At 38.7% G+C, this 16,658-nt stretch overlaps 1 protein-coding gene across 3 annotated transcripts in view; it reads right to left on the reverse strand.

Moving 5' to 3' along the window:
* c11h6orf136 (chromosome 11 C6orf136 homolog) overlaps positions 1-16,658 on the reverse strand; it is a 46,660-nt gene that overhangs the window by 2,977 nt on the left and 27,025 nt on the right. For 2 of the 3 annotated variants that reach the window (XM_039770053.1, XM_039770055.1), the window contains exons 4-6: positions 9,148-9,236; positions 4,518-4,718; positions 1,615-1,684 (exon numbers count right to left, since the gene is read on the reverse strand). In XM_039770053.1, the coding sequence (XP_039625987.1) occupies positions 1,615-1,684; positions 4,518-4,718; positions 9,148-9,236 (360 nt within the window). The remainder of the gene's footprint in view (positions 1-1,614; positions 1,685-4,517; positions 4,719-9,147; positions 9,237-16,658) is intronic. The other variant, XM_039770056.1, reaches the window with a different exon arrangement.

Here is a 16,658-nt window from a genome sequence, read left to right on the forward strand (position 1 = left end):
TATGACACCCTTAATATATTCTAACATGCTTGATAAAATGAACACATGATTTACACAAGGTATTGTTAATTCAAAATCTTGCATAATATACAGATAGGAAAGACATAGTGGCACCGTGCTTAGATCCAGTTCCTCACAACTCCAAGGACCTTGTCTTAATTCTTTACATGAGCACAGCTTGTGTGCCTGATATAGCTAAAATAGGCCCTTCCCCTACTGTAAGGGAAAACCATGATCACAAATGGATGTATTTAAGGAAATGAGTGCTTAAAAAATGGAAAGTATGAACTTAGAAAATGCAGTGAATATAAAACCTTGCAAGACAGAATAGACTAATCCCTATCCAGAAAAGCCATACTTCACAACAAAAATAATTTAGGGTTATGTACCTTGTTGTAAATTATACATCAAACTATACACTTAATGTATCTGGTACTATTATATTTTGAATATTGTCTAATTTTGGTCTTCATATTACAATATCAAGGCAAGATTCTAGGCTTACTAGAGAACACAAAGCTGACATCATGTCAAAACAGTAGCACTAGACTAAGAGTTAAAAAGAAAATTGAATAATAATTCATTACAGTTATCTTTTGAAGGTTCTCAAAGCACTTCACACAATGAGTGGGGAGCCACTTCAACGACCACTAATGTGCAACATCCACCTGGATGATGCGACCGCAGCCAATTTGTACCAGTATGCTCAGCACACATTAGCTGTTAGGTGGTGAAGGGGTGAGAAATAGCTAGCCAATCAGAGACAAGGGATGGTTAGGGGGCCAGTATGACCAGGCAATGGTAGACAATTTAGCTAGGACACTGGGATACACCCTATGAAGGATGCCCAGGGATCTTTAATGACCACAGAGAAGTCAGGGCCTTGATTTTATGTCTCATCCGAAAGACAGTGCCATTTTTACAGCACAGTGTCCCCATCACTGCACAGAGGCACTGGGATCCACATTCAGACCGCAGATTTGGCACCACCTGCTGGCTTCACCAGCACCTATTCCAGCAACAACTCAAGGTATTTCCTGGTTGGTCTCCCAACCAAGTACTAGCAAGGCCCGAACATGCTTAGCTTCAGGTGGATGACCTGTTCTGAAGTGCATTGGTATGGTATATTAATAATAAATCATTATAAATAAAACATACAGTACTGAATTGCCACTCACCAGGCACTTTATTACTTACTGAATTTGCCTAGTGAAACTGGTCAACATTTTCTCCATTTACAGAGTACTTTCTGTAGTTAGACATAATGCTTGATAATGTTTTAAATTGGACAATACAGTAAAGTAAAAGTGGATGCTGATTAAGATTTTTTTCACATTGAGTACTCTAAGTAAAACAGAATAAATTTCACTACAGTGTACTTGAAAGCACCATGTTGGGAATCTTACAAGTAAGTTGAGCAAAACTCTTTTCAAAATATTTTAAATAGAGGCATTTGAATTAATTAATAAAGTAATCAAACATGGAACCACTTCTTGTGGATGGCAAGATATTAAAAGCAATAAAACACACCAACTTTCAAAATTTGCTGGAACATTTTAAAAAAGGAGATTAGTGATTTTTTTTATTCATTCCAACTCTGGAAGTTGTACACACCTTGTCCAACTTATGACAACAGATTTGTCCATTAGAATCTAAGAAGAATGTAGAAAAAGCATCATATGTCCTGTAGACAAAATGACAAAAAAAATTCTCAGGTTAATTAAGATTACGTACATGCAATCTGAGAACATCTGGCTATTACTTATTAAGGTAGAAACTGAAAATTATATTTAAAAACTTCACCTCAAGTGCATTTTATGTTTAGCAAAGCAAGTAATATTAATTTAGTTTTGCATATGATTGTAAATGAGAACATGTACACATATTTTCTTACCACTAGTAATAAATTTCACAATCAAAAGATCCAGGAAAACCAAACATGAAAGTATAAGCAAACAAAGACATTTTCATTACCTGCTAAGTAGTTAAAATGTGTTTAATGCAGACTTGCCACCATTGTATTTAATAATGCAATAAATAGTCAACTTTTCTGGTAGCTGTTCAACTCTGTCTAGGAGATCTGTGAGTTTCATAGGCTGCAACAGGCATTTATCTCTTTATTATATAAAAAAATCCTAGGATGAGACAAGACTTTTTAGCCTGGGACGAGGCGTGACTTTTTCAGAGATACTTTCAAGTCCTACGAGACAAGACTTTTTGCCAAGAGATTTAACCACGCCCAAGGCCAGAAATAAAAGACAACAAAGTACATGACAAAGTAGAACGTCATAAAGAAGTTCAAAAACGTTGGCACGATACACATGCAGAGCAGGTTAGAGTTAATGAAAGCACTAAAATTCGAAAGTCTCAGAAAAATGATAGCAAAAATCACATTAGCGCAAACAAATGGAAATGATTACTTGATGAAATAACAGAACAGCGAAAAGAGATTGAATATATTGTTCGGATTTAAACTTTAAGTTGGAGACTTAATCGCTAATTCATGTTGCCATCAGGGAAAAGTAGTGTTTCTTCCCAATGAAGAGGCGTATCCGCGATAATTAAAATATTTGTTGTTTGGTGAAAGTGAAATCCACATTTGTGAGTGGCAGAGACAGGAAGTGGCTGGCGCTTAGCGCAGGCCGGGGGGGTTGGCAAGTGAAGTGAGCAGGGGGCAAAGCCCGCTAGTCAGAATAATATTAAAGTAAGTGAAAACTAATAAACTGAATTAGTGTGATAAATACAAGGGAATAAAACCAAATACAACTTAAAGCAGTTAAAGAATGTAATAAGTAAAACACACACAAAGGAAAATGTACCTAACATAAGTACATGCCATAAGAAGATTTGGAGAAAAAGAAATAAATGGCCTAGTGAAATAAGAAAGCTATTTCTTCAGAGGCACAACACAGTACATTAAATGCGCACTGGCTCATTATTTGGTAATAATCTGAATCATGTTTTTGACTGTTCATTATGACATTACATTACGTTTTTACTGCAGCAAATTTCTCAACCACCAATAAATTACTATTTCATAAAAAAAAGGTAGCAAACTTATATATACAGGCTGAGGGGGGAAAAAAAAGACATTTTATACAATATACAAGGTCATATATTAACCAGTGGCTCTCAAGTTCAGGCCTGTGTGCCAACTGAGCCTGCAGATTTCGTGCAAAAAAGTTGCTTTTAATAGACTCCTGTGCTCTTTCAGAAGTTCTGGTTATTAAATGCATTATATTCTAATAAGTACACAAAAGGCTGTGATGCAGAAGTAGCTACTGTCTTAGATCATTCACTGTCATTAGCCCGGGTGTTCTGATTTACATGTTGTTAATTATCACAGTACAGAAAAATGTGACATATATTTTTTTTGTTTTTTATTTTGCCTTATATAATATCTCATATTAGGAATTTGTTAGTTTTCGTATACCCCTTTGGGTCAGAGCACAGGGTCAGCCATTGTACCGCATCCCTGGAGCAATTGAAGGTTAAGGGCCTTACTCAAGGGCCTAGCAGAGTAGGATCTCTTTTGGCAGTGACGGGGATTCAAACCGGCAACCTTCACGATACCAGCGCAGATCCTTAGCCTCAGAGCCACCACCACCACTCATTTGTAAATGGAAATAGGAATAGAGAATTGAAATAAGGAAATTAAGCTTTTAAAGATATAGCAAAAATACAAAAATTTCTAAATTTAATATAAATATAAATCTCACACTACTGAAATTTTTTGAATACAGCATAAGAGTAAGTAATAAAAGAACAGCTAAATAAAAAATGAGATGAATTAACGGTGAAACAAATTACTGATTGTGAAACAGGAGAGAACAAAAACCTGCAGCCACAGCAAGTTCACAACACTGAACTGGAGAAACACTACATTAAATTAAGATTTAACTTTATATTGTACCATTTTTTCGTAAAAAAAAAAAAAAACATTTATTTTTAGCAAAGCTAGGAATAAACTAAGATAGGCCATGTTTCAACTGAAAAAGTAACTCTATTACTTACATGCTCAATGAAAGGAATTTATTGCTAGTTGCATACCGATTACATTTCTCAAAAGTGTTTTTATACTGGGATATGTTAAATTCTTCAATCCTGGAAATTAATATCTTGTGTTTTAATAAGGCATGAATTAACCCTGGACAAAACACCAGCCTACTACATAATGTATTTACATACACAACTACAAACACTGCCAATTCAGAGCCATCAAATGCCCTTATTAATTTCTGGGATACAGGGAGACAACAGAAGGCTTGAAAAAAATCTATTCCAGACACAGGTAAAACAGGCAAACTACACAGAGACAGTAATCTAGCTTGGAAATGAACCTATTCTCTGGGAGCTATCACGCAGAAGGACAAAGCATTGAGCCTCCCATGAGTGATTGTGAAATGATGGTAGGAAGATATGCTGTTTGATTGCAAAGTAAAGTGACAGAAGTAACTGACATTGTTCATAGTTGAGACATTTCTGTCAGCTTTGTCTCTTTCGGGTGTCCTGCTCACCTGTACAACTCGGTCTTGTCTTTCTTATAGAAGCGCAAAAGAAAAACATGAAATGGCAATCCTCTAATCCTCCAGCGTGCTTGGATAGTCCAGTTTTCTTGGTGCTGTGTCAGCTTTAAAACCTCCATATGCAGATCAGCAAAGTAATTCCATGCTAAGAAACGGCAAAGGGTGAGGCACACCTGATATATTACACGCCCCCTGTTAATATACAAAACATAAAAATGAGACAGGAAAACCTGAATGTTATTTTATCTGTATGAATACACAATGAATTTCTTTTGTAATGTATAAGTAAAAGACATCCATAAAACATGTGACCAGTTTGTTTTTTTTTTAGAATTGCTTAAAAGAAGATATTGGCTTTTGTGCCAGCATTAAGGTTAGTCACATTTTAGTTTTGTAATATGTTATAAGGTTATTACATTTTTGACTTGATTATAGAAAAGAAATGTATGTTTTAGTTTTTAGATCAGTTAAATCAAGGGGCCATAATGGAGGATATTAAACTGAATGGAATTTCAGACACATGACACTGACTAGTATAAACTGACTAACATAATTGAAGTAATGTAGATAAAATTGCTTTTAATTCATTAATACATAATGAATAATGTGGCTTCAGTCTGAATAACCAAAATAAAATATAAAATTTGAATGAGTTGTTTAGACAAGCACACTAATGTTGCATGCATATGTACAAGAATCCAGGTGTTTTGTTGCTCAAGTCACTGCATTACTACATACATATGGGATACAGTAGAAGCCAACTTAATATAGATAAACAACAGCATGCACATCCAAAATATTCAATTCTGCCTGAGTTCCTGTGACAAAATGATTTTGTACCATACAGTACCATTAAAAAAATGCTTCCTATTCCAACAAGGAGGATAATGGAGGCTTCTGACAGAATAGCTCCATGCCACACACAGTAGCCTTTTGCCAACAGTAAATCATATGTTCACATCTTGTTGTCCAAAATGGGACAGTTGCAGTTGTAACATCTACCTGCATCTCCAAATACATGGGATCAAACTGTAGTCCAAGGGGAAACATGATCATCTTTTTTTAGTTACCACCATATCTGGCATACGTTTCCAGATAAACATAAATCTTTTTAGACTGTAACTAAAGCAAGTCTGCTAACATATTCATTTACACAGGTATTTTGGTGACTTTAATGTGACTAAAGCGATTAAGTTTTTGTTATCAGGGCTTAATGCGTTGTATTTATTTTGGCTTCTTTAAATTTCAGTTCTTATGTGACCTCTTTGAAATATACAGTATATATAAAAACTATATTATAAATTAATTGCATTATTATTGACTATTACTATGATTTATATAATATTTGAAAATGCTTAAATAATATACCTTATTAACAAATTGTAAACCAAGTGTAAATAATTTTAAGACTAAATTTGCATTGTAATTTATATATAAAAAAGGAAACAATGGCTTTTACTTCCCTTGCCATTTTGAAGCAGTAGCACGATTTTATGACCTTGGTAAATATTTTATTTTATTAACAATAATGACAATATTTATTTCTATAGCTCATTTTCATACACAGGATGCAGCTCAAAGTGCTTCAAAAGAGGTTAAAGAAACAGTTACAGGAAAAGACAAACTAATTATAATTAGAGATTAAGTTAAACACTGTGTGCAAAGTTCATAGTTACAGGCAGAAATTAAAGTACTCTAGATGTATTAGCATTAAGCATACAATAGATCCAAATTAGATGTGTGGAAGGTATTTACAAAAAGGCCAAACTGTATTTCTTGAATGAGTTATAAACTGCTGTAGTAAACATGTAGCTTATTTAAGCAAGTCTCTTGCAAACACTGGGAAGATATGCCTGCATTAGACAGCTGTTGTGTTAAATCTTTTTTAATGTTATCACAGAATGCAGTCAACATAGAACAGGGTACCCATGTGGTCAACAATATATCACTAATATTCTCTCCTCATTTTTTCACTGTGCCAAGGAACCACCAACTGAGGGCAGCTGACCCTGCCCGTTCCAGTTTACCCTCCATAAAAATTTCAGCTTCCCGGTAGGAGGCGTTATTTTTGGCAAGAGCTACCAGCCAGATGGAGCTGCTGAACAAACTGACCTAATATGTGACAAGCAAATCAATGCCTCTCGTTTTTTTTTCCAAGCCAGAACCCCATAAGTCAAAAAAGTCAAAGAGCATTTCTTTTGTTTTAAATTACTGGACATTAAAACAGGGCAACCACAAATTTTCCTTTTGTAACCTGTCATTCCTGCACCCAGACACAATTATATATACAATTACATTTTTTTTTGATACACACAGCACTGTGAAAAGTATTTGCCCTCTTCCTGATTTCTTGTTTTTGCTCATTCATAACGCTTAATTGCTTTTGATTTCCATAAAAATTTATTATAATACAAAAGACAACATGAGTAAACACAATACACCATTTGTTTAAATTATTATTTGATTTATTGAAGGAAAAAGTTCAACACTACCTTACTCCTTAAGTATTGGGATTGCCACTTTTAACTGCCACAACTGCAGTCAAAACTGTAATCAGAATCTGACTAAAGGTCTTCTTATTTGGTATCACTAGAATTCTGTGACGTTTCTAGGAATTCCTTAACCATATGTTTTCTTTTCAGAAGGGATTTAACTAGTACAAAGCAAACTTCTAGTCTTATTTTGTGTGAACCAAACAATCCTTGTGTTCTCAATGCTTCACTCTCACAGAAGCTTAGAGCGTAACAGTGCATAATTGCTTAGGTCTCATACACAGAATTTAAAAAAAATCTGCCTTTGCACAGAGCTGTGACATGTAATATGAATGACCTGTCATAGACAACTATACATCAATGAAATGGAACCTCAGCTCTTAAATGATCATACGGCTTTTCACTATATGAGGCTAAACATAAGTGGGATCGTTGATAAAAACAGATTCACTCAACTATGGCATGCTGCTCTACTCAGTATATCCATGCAAAAAAACACATAGTTAAATAATGAAAGAGATCAGACAACATGAAAACTTATGATTTACTGAAAAAAGGACAACCTTTGGTATGTAAAAATACCATTATTGCTTTTGATTGACTTGAGGGTTTATTTAAAAGTACACAAAAACTTTGAAATATTTCTAAGAGTTACACAATCTTGATAAAAGAATTTAAGATTTTAAAATGCTGCACTGTGTTCAAATAAAAGTGAAAGACAGTACAAATAGCATAAAGATGCAGGATCACAATTGCAGCATAAGCTAATAGCCATGGGGTCTTACTGTCAGATGTCATAAAGCCATCATTCACTCTTCAAAACAATCCAATCTAGTATACTTGGATTTTCAGTAGTCTATCAAAGATTTAAGAAAAGTTGTGCTATGTAGCTTTTTTTTAGTGTTTTAAGTTAGTCATATAATTACATTAAAGAAATGCATAGACAGAATTTTTAGAAGTGTTAATTACACAATTTTTCTGCATGTGATTTGTAGTAATCTTTAAGATGCATTATTGTCAATGCCAGAACATTCTACTCAATTGCTTTTACACATGGTGTATATTAGTGAAACTTCACTTTGTTTTCACAGTAAAAAGTACTCTCTTACATTCGTTAGGAAAATTGTATTTGTGCAGTTATGTGAGGAACTGCAACATGTGATAGACTGATGAAGTCTGCCTTGAGTCTGTGGCTACTGTTGTTGCTGGAATCAGTACACTGGGAGAAAAATACATTTTATTTATTGATTTTATTCTTTTCCAATTTTGCAGGAAAAAAATATGGGTCAAATATTGTGATGTAAATTAAATTATTTATTAACAATTTCTTTTACAATTAAAACAAAATGTGAATAAATATATTTATTATCTAAATATGTTATGACAAATTAAGAAATCTGAGATGAGCATATTATTCTTTCTGAAACTTGTGTTGAAATACCATGTTTAAAAAAATATTACATTTGAGGTTACATAATGGTGAGGGCAGGAAAGTCATTCCTGTCTAAAAAAAATGTAATTCAGAACTTGATTACCACCATAGATGCAGAAACATTCTATCTGGTTATTGTGCACATATAACAGAAGTAGAAAGCAGTAAAAAAAACAAGACTGTGAGAGGCCAAAGACAAATCAGGAACACCTTATTTTGCCATCATTCGAGTCAGTTTACATGTCCCATCAATACAGACACAAGTGGATTTTGTTTCATTACAGAGGTAAAGAAGTAAACTGCAGAAATTAGATAATGTTGTGGATAAAGTGTTTAAAAGTATTTTAAATACTTAGATGAATGCATCAACTTGTACATTTTGGATGGTAATGATAATTATGGCACTAAATAAAGGTTTATGCACACTACAAATATGATTTTCAATTAAAAGTTTCACATACTATTAAAGAGACATACTTATTCAAACCAAATGAAAAAGTGTTAATGGAGAAAGCTGAAATTTGAACCTTATATCTGATATCACAATATACATATATAAACTTAATTAGCAAGCTGCAGTATTAACTTAAAATCTAGCCACATTACTAACATTTTAAAATTAAATGTCATAAGTATTTGTTGAAACTTTACTTTCCCTACAAATAATCTCAAAGAATTTTAATAGATTATATCTTACCTTGTCTTCATGTGTAGAAATCCATTAATGAATTCTACATCTTGAGAATAAATGCTGTAATCATGTGATCTCAAGAAGTAATTTGGGAGCTGTTTTACAAAATTAAAAAGATAATGGTTACCTTTAGATTGGGGGTTTTATTTATTTTATACATACATACCTACCACAGTACTTACAAATGCAGACCATATACTACAAACCGGATTCCAAAAAAGTTGGGACACTAAACAAATTGTGAATAAAAACTGAATGCAATGATGTGGAGATGGCAAATGTCAATATTTTATTTGTAATAGAACGTAGATGACAGATCAAACGTTTAATCCGAGTTTTTATTTTAAAGGAAAAATATGTTGATTCAAAATTTCACGGTGTCAACAAATCCCAAAAAAGTTGGGACAAGTAGCAATAACAGGCTGGAAAAAGTAAATTTGAGCATAACGAAGAGCTGGAAGACCAATTAACACTAATTAGGTCAATTGATTGGGTATAAAAAGAGCTTCTCGGAGTGGCAGTGTCTCTCAGAAGCCAAGATGGGTAGAGGATCACCAATTCCCACAATTTTGCGCAGAAAGATAGTGGAGCAATATCAGAAAGGTGTTACCCAGCGAAAAATTGCAAAGACTTTGCATCTATCATCATCAACTGTGCATAACATCATCCGAAGATTCAGAGAATCTGGAACAATCTCTGTGCGTAAGGGTCAAGGCCGTAAAACCATACTGGATGCCCGTGATCTCCGGGCCCTTAAGCGACACTGCACCACAAACAGGAATGCTACTGTAAAGGAAATCACAGAATGGGCTCAGGAATACTTCCAGAAACCATTGTCAGTGAACACAATCCACCGTGCCATCCGCCGTTGCCAGCTGAAACTCTACAGTGCAAAGAAGAAGCCATTTCTAAGCAAGATCCACAAGCTCAGGCGTTGTCACTGGGCCAGGGATCATTTAAAATGGAGTGTGGCAAAATGGAAGACTGTTCTGTGGTCAGGACGAGTCACGATTCAAGTTCTTTTGGAAATCTGGGGCGCCATGTCATCCGGACCAAAGAGGACAAGGACAACCCAAGTTGTTATCAACGCTCAGTTCAGAAGCCTGCATCTCTGATGGTATGGGGTTGCATGAGTGCGTGTGGCATGGGCAGCTTGCATGTCTGGAAAGGCACCATCAATGCAGAAAAATATATTCAGGTTCTAGAACAACATATGCTCCCATCCAGACGTCATCTCTTTCAGGGAAGACCCTGCATTTTCAGCAAGATAATGCCAGACCACATTCTGCATCAATCACAACATCATGGCTGCGTAGGAGAAGGATCCGGGTACTGAAATGGCCAGTCTGCAGTCCAGATCTTTCACCTATTGAGAACATTTGGCGCATCATAAAGAGGAAGGTGCGACAAAGAAGGCCCAAGACGATTGAACAGTTAGAGGCCTGTATTAGACAAGAATGGGAGAGCATTCCTATTTCTAAACTTGAGAAACTGGTAACCTCGGTCCCCAGACGTCTGTTAAGTGTTGTAAGAAGACGGGGAGATGCCACACAGTGGTGAAAATGGCCTTGTCCCAACTTTTTTGGGATTTGTTGACACCATGAAATTCTGAATCAACATATTTTTCCCTTAAAATGATACATTTTCTCAGTTTAAACTTTTGTTCCGTGATTTATGTTCTATTCTGAATAAAATATTAGAAGTTGACACCTCCAAATCATTGCATTCAGTTTTTATTCACGATTTGTATAGTGTCCCAACTTTTTTGGAATCCGGTTTGTAGACTACAAATGATGTTTTAGGAGTCGTACATTAATGATTCTATTTGCTTTGATAATGTTTTGTATAACAGGAAGTAAAAAGATGAATAAGTAAATGCAGGAAAGATATCCCATATATATTGATTACACAATGTATGATAAATCAGTAAATGAAATAGACTAGTTACTTTTAAAGGTGTTTTCACTCTTACAGTTCATTTCCTTTGTGCCAGATCAGGACATTAGTTACTTATTTCAATCTCCAGTTAGTTTCGCTGCATATATGGTTTGTTTACCAAATATATAGCTCTTTGACTAGAATACCAATAATTTGGTAACTAGATGGGTATATGATAGTGATGGACTACTTTGCATGCAACAGAAAGGAAATGTTTCACCTAAGCAATTGCACAGAAGATGGCAAGCTCTGGTGAAGGCATACAGTGAATTCCCTCGATTTAATTTAGAAAATAAACATTATTAGATAAGTTTAATTTCACTATACGATTATTGAATATTTACTCTCCAGTATCCTACTACTGTATATGAACATCAACTCTACTTATTTTATCTTAAATCACATTTTAAAGAATGTGTTAATAATGTTTGTTAGTGTAACAGCGTTATTAATGTTCACTTTGGAATGTTTACCTAACATTTGCCACATAGAATCCAAATCAATATGCCTCCAGTGTTCACACTTCATGCGAGAAGAGAGATCATATTAAGAAGTCCACCCATGCATATCACTCTTGTTCAGGTTTAATCATTGGTCTAACAGGATATTTGTTTCTCACCCATTCTGTATATGGTTTGAGCTACCTGTTCATAATTGTTATTTATTTGGCATGGTGAACTGCTATCTGACCATGAACAGATAACAAGGCCCTGAGGCTGAATCAAAATTAATCTAACAGAATGCTCCTGGTTCAAAGTGTTCTATGCAAATTTCTCCATAATGTACATTATTTCCTGTAGTTAAATCCGTCCTGTGTCAGATAACATTCAAATCTCAGGCAAACCATGCCAGGGTTCATTTTTACCACATTTACCTCATAGAGACCAAATCAAAATAAACCAGACTATGGAGGAAAATCACACACACAAACAGTTTGCACAGATCCAAATTAGTATCAATTCATATAGTTATCAAATATCAAACCCACTTAATCCAATTTAAAATTGCAGAGGTCTACAAGATAGTATTTCCATAGAAGAGTATCCTATTTGTGCCAAAATTAAATGCAATCTAATATGTTAACTACATTGTGACACGATGTGGGTTCAGGCTCCACGCTCCCATTGATGTTTGGGAACCCTTGAACCCAACACCGTCGATAATGTAACCGAGTGAGCTAGTCAATGGAGGCAAATTACTGAGCAAGGGGAAGGTAGAAAGTGCAAAAGTGCTTTTATTAAAACAGACAACAAATCAAAAACAGTGTTCAAATAAATAGTGCAGTTCTTCATATTCATTAAATAAATAATCCATAAAAAGAACACGTGGAGGTTAAAACCATTGGAAAAAAAAACCAATCCTTTAAAAACGAGAGGTTAAAATGATCAGGAAGCTGTCTTTAAAAACAACAACAAATAAGCTTGGTGCTTCTTTTCTGTATGCGTCTCACCTGCTTATCCCGTACGGGCTTAGCAGCAGGCAAGACGCTCTCTGCAGCTGCCCTCCTACATCACACGCTCGAGACTGGAGACCTCCCGATCCCTGGCTTCGGTCTGGCACTCATCCCAGTCCCCGAGACTTGATTACCCTCAACGGCCAGGTCGCCCACGTTGGGGATTCCATCACCAAGTCTCCCGACTTCCGCTGCCTTTTCCATGGCCTCTCTGCGGCCCGTCGCTTTCACCTTGTCACTCCCGCTACCAGATCACTCAGCGGGAGCGACATCTACACAAACACCTGGGTGTCGGCCCAACACCCAGCTTCCTCGCAGCTGCCCACGAGCGCTCGATCGCGCGCTCACCAGACGCACACACCACCTGTCCGTCTCTCTTGCACCGCATGCATGCTTCCTCGCTCCCTGTAACCTCCGTCCTCTTTCCTCATCTCCTTTCTCCTCTCTCCATTTTTTTTACCGCGAACGTTTCTTTTTTCTCCCTCCACAACCGACTCGCGCTTCTTTTTAAAACGTGAGGGGCCATCACAGCTGTAGCATTAGCCACGGGAGCAATCACGAATGTGGGCAGTTCCTCACCTGTGCACACGGTGAGAAACGCCCACATCGACGACTGCCCCGCGGCTCGCTACAACAACGCCCCCCTCACGAAGCCGCCTCGGGTACGGTGATTATTTAAAATAAATGGCCTTTACTCAACGAGCTGTGGACCCATAACACCACATTCCACCCCCCATAAAACTCCAGTTGCATGGGAAGGCTCCACACCACTGCCAACCCAATGCAACTGGAGCTCAGGTCCACAGCTCGGCCACTCTACACTGCACTAAAACCAATAAAAGCACTAAACCGAAACCCCACTAAAACAAACCAACCCAAGCCCCCTTCATAAAAACAGGACATTAAAAGAATAAGAACCTTAAAGACAATTAAAACGACAGCAATAAATAAATGTCCTTAAAAGCTCAGTCTCTTAAAAATGTCCTCCTCCGGCTTGGGTACGTGGGTCCTTCAAAGTCAGTTACCAATCCCACTTGCTGCTCTGTCTCCTCTTCTGGCCTCCACTGCTAGCTCATCCCACCGCTGCCACCAAATGTGACGATGTGGGTTCAGGCTCCACGCTCCCATTGATGTTTGGGAACCCTTGAACCCAACACCGTCGATAATGTAACCGAGTGAGCTAGTCAATGGAGGCAAATTACTGAGCAAGGGGAAGGTAGAAAGTGCAAAAGTGCTTTTATTAAAACAGACAACAAATCAAAAACAGTGTTCAAATAAATAGTGCAGTTCTTCATATTCATTAAATAAATAATCCATAAAAAGAACACGTGGAGGTTAAAACCATTGGAAAAAAAAAACAATCCTTTAAAAACGAGAGGTTAAAATGATCAGGAAGCTGTCTTTAAAAACAACAACAAATAAGCTTGGTGCTTCTTTTCTGTATGCGTCTCACCTGCTTATCCCGTACGGGCTTAGCAGCAGGCAAGACGCTCTCTGCAGCTGCCCTCCTACATCACACGCTCGAGACTGGAGACCTCCCGATCCCTGGCTTCGGTCTGGCACTCATCCCAGTCCCCGAGACTTGATTACCCTCAACGGCCAGGTCGCCCACGTTGGGGATTCCATCACCAAGTCTCCCGACTTCCGCTGCCTTTTCCATGGCCTCTCTGCGGCCCGTCGCTTTCACCTTGTCACTCCCGCTACCAGATCACTCAGCGGGAGCGACATCTACACAAACACCTGGGTGTCGGCCCAACACCCAGCTTCCTCGCAGCTGCCCACGGCCGATCAGCTGGCTCACCAAACGCCCGCGTGTCCGTCTCTCTCCTGCACCGCTTGCTTCCACGCTCCCTGTAACCTCCGTCCTCTCCTTTCCTTTCCGATCGATTCTCTCTCTCTTTCCGAACGTTTCTTTTCTTCCCCCTAAAACCGACTCGCGCTTCTTTTTAAAATGACGAGGGCCACAGCAGCTGCAGCATTAGCCGAGGGACAATCATGAATGTGGGCAGTTCCTCACCAGTGCACTAGGTGAGAAACGCCCACACCCTACGGATCGTCCACGCCCACTATGGCCCAACGTCCCCTCACTAAGCCGCGAGCACATTGATTATTTATTTAAAAATGGCCTTTACTCAACGAGCTGTGGACCCATAACACCACATTCCACCCCCCATAAAACTCCAGTTGCATGGGAAGGCTCCACACCACTGCCAACCCAATGCAACTGGAGCTCAGGTCCACAGCTCGGCCACTCTACACTGCACTAAAACCAATAAAAGCACTAAACCGAAACCCCACTAAAACAAACCAACCCAAGCCCCCCTTCATAAAAACAGGACATTAAAAGAATAAGAACCTTAAAAGACAATTAAAAACGACAGCAATAAATAAATGTCCTTAAAAAGCTCAGTCTCTTAAAAATGTCCTCCTCCGGCTTGGGTACGTGGGTCCTTCAAAGTCAGTTACCAATCCCACTTGCTGCTCTGTCTCCTCTTCTGGCCTCCACTGCTAGCTCATCCCACCGCTGCCACCAAATGTGACGATGTGGGTTCTGGCTCCACACTCCCATTGCTATTGGAAGCACTCGAACCTCACACCGTCGATAATGAAACCGAGAGAGCTAGTCAGTGAAGGCAATAATTGAGCATCTTAGCAAGGGGATGGTTAAAAGTGAAAACAGTGCTTTTATTAAAAACCAACAACAAAAACAGTGTTCCATAAATAGTGCAGATCTTCAAGTTCTTCAATAAATAAATAAATAATCCATTAAATGAAAACGAGGAGTAAAACCAATAAATAGAAAAAACAATCCTTTAAAACCAGAGGTTAAAATGATCAGGAAGCAGTCTTAAAAACCATCAAACAAATCCGGTGCTCTTCTGTTAGCGTCTCACCTGCTAATCCCGTTTGGGCCAAGCAGCAGGCAAGACGCTCTCTGCAGCTGCCCTCCTGAAACACACGCACGAGACTGGAGACCTCCCGATCCCTGGCTTCGGTATGGCACTCATCCCAGTCCCGGAGAACTTGGTTTTCCACAACGCCAGGTCGCTCACGTTGGGGATTCCCACCACCAAGTCTCCCGACTTCCGCTGCCTTTCCATGGCCTCTCTGCGGCCAGTCGCCTTCCCTGGTCACTCCCGCTGCCTGATCGCTCAGCGGGAGCGACATCTACACAAACACGTGGGTGTCGGCCTAACACCCAGCTTCAATACAGCTGCCCACGAGCGCTCGATCGCGCGCTCACCAGACGCACACCACCTGTCCGTCTCTCTTGCACCGCATGCATGCTTCCTCGCTCCCTGTAACCTCCGTCCTCTTTCCTCATCTCCTTTCTCCTCTCTCCATTTTTTTTACCGCGAACGTTTCTTTTTTCTCCCTCCACAACCGACTCGCGCTTCTTTTTAAAACGTGAGGGGCCATCACAGCTGTAGCATTAGCCACGGGAGCAATCACGAATGTGGGCAGTTCCTCACCTGTGCACACGGTGAGAAACGCCCACATCGACGACTGCCCCGCAGCTCGCTACAACAACGCCCCCCTCACGAAGCCGCCTCGGGTACGGTGATTATTTAAAATGACTGGCCTTTTCTCAACGAGCTGTGGACCCATAACACCACATTCCACCCCCCATAAAACTCCAGTTGCATGGGAAGGCTCCACACCACTGCCAACCCAATGCAACTGGAGCTCAGGTCCACAGCTCGGCCACTCTACACTGCACTAAAACCAATAAAAGCACTAAACCGAAACCCCACTAAAACAAACCAAACCCAAGCCCCCCTTCATAAAAACAGGACATTAAAAGAATAAGAACCTTAAAAGACAATTAAAAACGACAGCAATAAATAAATGTCCTTAAAAAGCTCAGTCTCTTAAAAATGTCCTCCTCCGGCTTGGGTACGTGGGTCCTTCAAAGTCAGTTACCAATCCCACTTGCTGCTCTGTCTCCTCTTCTGGCCTCCACTGCTAGCTCATCCCACCGCTGCCACCAAATGTGACGATGTGGGTTCAGGCTCCACGCTCCCATTGATGTTTGGGAACCCTTGAACCCAACACCGTCGATAATGTAACCGAGTGAGCTAGTCAATGGAGGCAAATTACTGAGCAAGGGAAGGTAGAAAGTGCA

This window comes from Polypterus senegalus, chromosome 11 (genome assembly GCF_016835505.1).
Source record: "Polypterus senegalus isolate Bchr_013 chromosome 11, ASM1683550v1, whole genome shotgun sequence".
Classification (NCBI taxonomy): domain Eukaryota; kingdom Metazoa; phylum Chordata; class Cladistia; order Polypteriformes; family Polypteridae; genus Polypterus; species Polypterus senegalus.